Source organism: Mastomys coucha, unplaced genomic scaffold (assembly GCF_008632895.1).
Source record: "Mastomys coucha isolate ucsf_1 unplaced genomic scaffold, UCSF_Mcou_1 pScaffold15, whole genome shotgun sequence".
NCBI classification, from domain to species: domain Eukaryota; kingdom Metazoa; phylum Chordata; class Mammalia; order Rodentia; family Muridae; genus Mastomys; species Mastomys coucha.
Genome location: NW_022196897.1, coordinates 62,943,667 through 62,948,339, shown reverse-complemented (window position 1 = coordinate 62,948,339; position 4,673 = coordinate 62,943,667). Strand labels below are relative to the sequence as shown.

General features: G+C 45.3%; 1 protein-coding gene across 1 annotated transcript in view; it reads left to right on the top strand.

Annotated features, from left to right (window-relative positions):
- Positions 1-2,770, top strand: part of Pde11a (phosphodiesterase 11A) — a 396,671-nt gene extending 393,901 nt beyond the window's left edge. Inside the window, exon 20 of the mRNA XM_031370689.1 lies at positions 1,589-2,770. Within this exon, the coding sequence (XP_031226549.1) occupies positions 1,589-1,744 (156 nt within the window). The 3' untranslated portion in view covers positions 1,745-2,770. The remainder of the gene's footprint in view (positions 1-1,588) is intronic.
- The last annotated feature ends 1,903 nt before the right edge of the window (positions 2,771-4,673 follow it).

Sequence of the window (4,673 nt, the reverse complement as noted above, 5' to 3'; positions counted from 1 at the left end):
GCACACACTCACACACACACACACTCACACACACACACACACGCACGCACGCACACACACTCACACACGCACGCACACACTCACGTGCGCACACGCACTCATGCATGCACACGCACTCACGCACGCACACACACACACACACGCACACACACACGCACACACACACGCACGCGTGCACACACTCACGCACGCACACACACAGAGGTGGGATGGAGGAAGGTTGAGAATAAATATTATAGGACAACAATGGAAAGAATCACCTCAAGCAACAGGAGTCTCACTATTTACTCATTTATGCTTAGGGGCATCTGCCAAGTTTACAGACTGGTGTTTTGAGCTGTGCTTAGGGGAAGGACCTTCTGCCATCTTTAAGATGTTTACTGATGCTTAGCCTGAGCTATCTCAATGGGTTCTAACCTGAGTTCATAGGTGAGACCCTCAGTCCACCCCGAAGTATCCCATCTCTGGGTAGGTTGATTCAAAAACTGCAGGAGGCTCATTAGCATCCAACCCAAATGAGACAGCTTATAGTCAGGATTCCATTGCAGGGGCATCTTAGGGGCACTGGGGCCAGAGGTTGCTCAAACCACTTGGAAGCAGAGACCTCTTTAAAAAGGAAAACATAAATGCAAAAGGAAGTATTTACAAGGATCTGTGGATCTTGTGCAGTTGAGGACCCTGCAGCATCAGTGAGCCTGGTGATCCATCTGCCCCGAGTGGCACTCTTCAGATCTCCCCTCTCCCCATCTCCCTAGACCTCTCCATTCCTCTCTTCCACACCCCAAGCCCTTCACTTCGTATCCATACATGTTACTAGAGTGCAAACAGATGTTTGACTTAGAAGGAATCTAAGGTTTTTAAAGTGTGAAGTTAGGAACACAGAGAAAGTTAAGTAAGAGGGCTTACAACCAAGCTGACCACAGATGAGGATGAGGCTGAGGGACAGCAAAAAGCCAGCAGGCTCCCGTGAAGACTCTTCCCCTCCCCCATACACCCAGAGGAACACTGGGGGCAGTGGGACCCGTTCATGTGTGAGCTTCATCCCTTCATGTTAATCTGTATGTTCAGCATGACCACTGTACATCTTGCTTTCGGAGGAAAACGAGTCCCTCCTCTTGTCTTGGAAATTCACCTGATCTTTTTCTATGTGGGAAAATTCACCTGGGCATCTGGGGCAGAGTTCTTGTAAGTTTTGTTTGGCTGGGTTTGTTTTTTTCTGTTTCTTTTTGTTTGTTTGTTTTTTAATTTAAGTTCCCCGCCTGATAGACTGATAGGCAGAGCTCTCTCCCGGCAGGCAAAGACATGCGTGTCAATAGATACAAGTGAGCTGCGTTTTTCTTGTTTTGTTTGATGTGCTTGTAGACTCAGAGCCTACAAGGCCACCTTTCCCTTGAGTAATACCCAGCTCTCTATGAATAAAACACAATAGTGTTGGATGCCTGCATATTCTCGGCAATAGTTCACATTTACCAAAGTAATCATTCCCCTTCATATAACTGGTTCCCATCCCCATTTTAAACAGAAGGAGGAAGACTGTACCCATCCGTGACCCACATTCCTCTCTCCACCTGTCTCCTGTTTGTTTTAGGCCTTGGTGAAAGTCAATGCAAAACTGAAGCCGATGCTGGATTCAGTGGCTGCCAACCGAAGGAAGTGGGAAGAGTTGCACCAAAAAAGACTACAGGTCTCTGCTGCCTCGCCAGTCCCTGCCAGTCCCATGGTGGCCAGGGAGGACAGACTGTAACTCACCCAGAGCCACTGCGCCACCCTTTGGCCGGGAGAGTTCTCTGCATCCCGAGCCCTTCATCCTATTCGTTCAGCTCCGACAGTCCTAAAGCTTTGACTGTATCAGGAAGCACACAAGAAATTGTGCTTGGCAGCAGAGGAACGATAGATAAAGGATGGAGGGGGACAGAGAATATGATCCATACTGCTGGATTTGGATCCATGGACCTGAATGCCATCAGCCCCACTCCTACCGAGTTGAGAGGACACCATGGTAAAAGTGTCACTATGGCTGCTTCCTGTATGGTACTTTTCTGTTATGAGCACTTCCTTTCTTTGCAGCCTCTCCTAGAGCAGGCTCTCGCAGCAGACGGTCCGAGAATGCAGATTTGCGTTCTAGATGTTTTATTCTAATCCTACTGCTTCTTTGTGATGCGACAGACCCTTGGTCTCCTTGCCTAGTGGATAGACCTACGCCCCATATTAGCACCAGATAACCCCAATCTTATTTCCCACAGTAGTGATATAGTGTGTTTGTCTAATTGGTGTTACACAGGATCTGTAACTCTGCAGTGAGATAGATCATGGTTCAGTTTTCTAATTCAGCCTGTATTCAGCCTTTTGTAAGCAAAGTCTTTTTCTAGGAGGAACAGACTAACAATTTTATTAAAGCAAAGGAGAAAGGGGATCTAAGGCCACATGTACCACAAGTGACATGTATGAACACTGGGTGACATGTATGAACACTGGAACTACTTCCAACAGTGAGAGATACTTCACAGGTGCAGAGGAGCCCTGTGACCAAACATGGAATAGCTTGAGGTAATGGGGATGAAGGTTTGAGGATAAAATTTAAGGAGCCATGATTTTACATTTTTCCTTGCATGTAAAAAAGAATATTCTAGAAAGGCCAGGGAAAAAAAGCATCTGTACAACCTATATCTGCTAGGAAGTCAGATCTATAGCACATGAAAACAGTTTTTTTTTTTCCTTATTAGGTATTTTCTTTATTTACATGTAAATTTCTCCATTCCTAGTTTCCCCTCCAAAAAACAAAGAAACAAACAAAAACAAACCTCTGTTCCCTCCCCCCTCCCCATGCCTGCCACCCCACCCTCTCCCACTTATTGGCCCTGGCATTCCCCTACACTGGGGCACAGAACCTTCACAGGGCTGAGGTCCTCTCCTCCTATTGATGATCAAATTGCAATCCTCTACTATACACATGCTGCCAGAGAAAACAAACAGTTTTAAATAGATGCGGTCACTAGAAAGCTGCTTTGATGCCAGGTTCACCTGAAACACCCAAGTCAGGATCTGTCTTACCCAAAGAACACTGGGCGTGCTGTCCCTCACTTTGCACCATTAGCTGAGTAAGTTTGGACCCGACTTCTCTGTTTCCCAAAGTGTCAAGTGAGATTACACTAGGGATTTATTTGCAGAAATCCTAGCATTAAAATCATTTGTCCAAATAAACTTTCAAGGATTCCCCAGGGCACAAGATAGCTGGAATCTGAAATTTTTTGTGTGAAGCAGGTCTTGGGCATCCAGAGCCCAGACAAACAGCTCTTTGTTCACATACATGGTGCTCTACAGAGAGACTTGGAGAATTGGGAAATCCCTGGGGGATATAAAAGCTGAGAGTCAGCCCAGCTCTGAACAATCTTGTAACGAAACTTTTTTCCTCAACTTACAAAACATTTTTCTTAGTTTAACTGATTAGTATCAGTTTATAACTTTACTCAAATCCAAAAGAAATAGGGGTCTAGTTTCACAGGGTCATTGCCTTCTGGGTATTCAGGAGATATTTGAAGAGGGATGGGGAGTTAAATGAAGGTAACAAGACAGGAAAGGAGTGAGCTGAAAATTATCCAAGGAAGGCAGCTGTTATAGCAAAAAACAATAAAATTATAAGCCATGCAAAGGGTAGGGCTAGAAAAAGAGAATAGAAGACTACAGGAAAAATAGGGGTAGAGGCAGATGGTTAAAGACAAAAAAAATGGCTAAGGAGAGGTGAAAGTCAATCCAAACAAAGAAAAATCATCATCGCACTTCCAGAAAAGAGAAAAACAAAAAAAACAAAACAAACAAAAAAAAAAAACAAAGAGGGTGCAGAACCTTGTCATCAGTTGAGCAGGAAAGAGAGACAATTACACAGGGAAGGGCTTGACAAAGGAGAGAAGAAAGAGTTCAGTGCACTAAGAAACAATGTTGCTAGGTGCCCTTTACAGCTGAGTCTGCAGGGAAGGCTGGAGAGACTGCAGGGGGAAATGAGCCCAGGGGAAAAAAAAAAAAAAAAAGCCTCTGCAGAGCAGGTAAGAGGAGGCTGTTCAGATTTATGGATTTTATTAAGCCAGTTTTCTGAATCACTCTGCTATAAAGGAAAATAGCTTCTGCAGAGCCGGCTCCCCTCCTTCAGGTGAGGAACAAAGGATGGGCGGAGCTAGGAACAGAGGGGGTGGGGGAGTTGGTTGGTTGTCTGCAAGATCATTGTGTCTGCAGCCCAGGTGCTTTTGGGTACTGCATCCCATCACCTCATCACGTTTATGTCAAAGACCGGAATCGAGAATCAGTCCATATGAGATGGCAGTGAGCCCACATCTGTTACCCTTCCAAACAATAAATAAATAAATAGCCAGGAAAACGGATGCCAGTCCATCTACTGCAAAAAAAATTTCAAGCATGTGCTTTATGATAATACCGGACCCAGGGTCTTTCAGAGACTGCAGGCAGCAACAAGACAGGGTCCCCTCCACCCTGAATGTCGATGCTACATAGTGCTGAGGGGGACATAATTTATAGCACAAACCCTACGGCTTCCACTAAGGTTGAGTTTTCCTCTCCTCTTCTTGCCTTTTTATTGGCTTTGCTGCACGGTTGCCAATAGCAACAACCACTGGTAGCAAAGGGAGTTCAACACCATTGCAATCTGCCAGACAGTGGAGGCC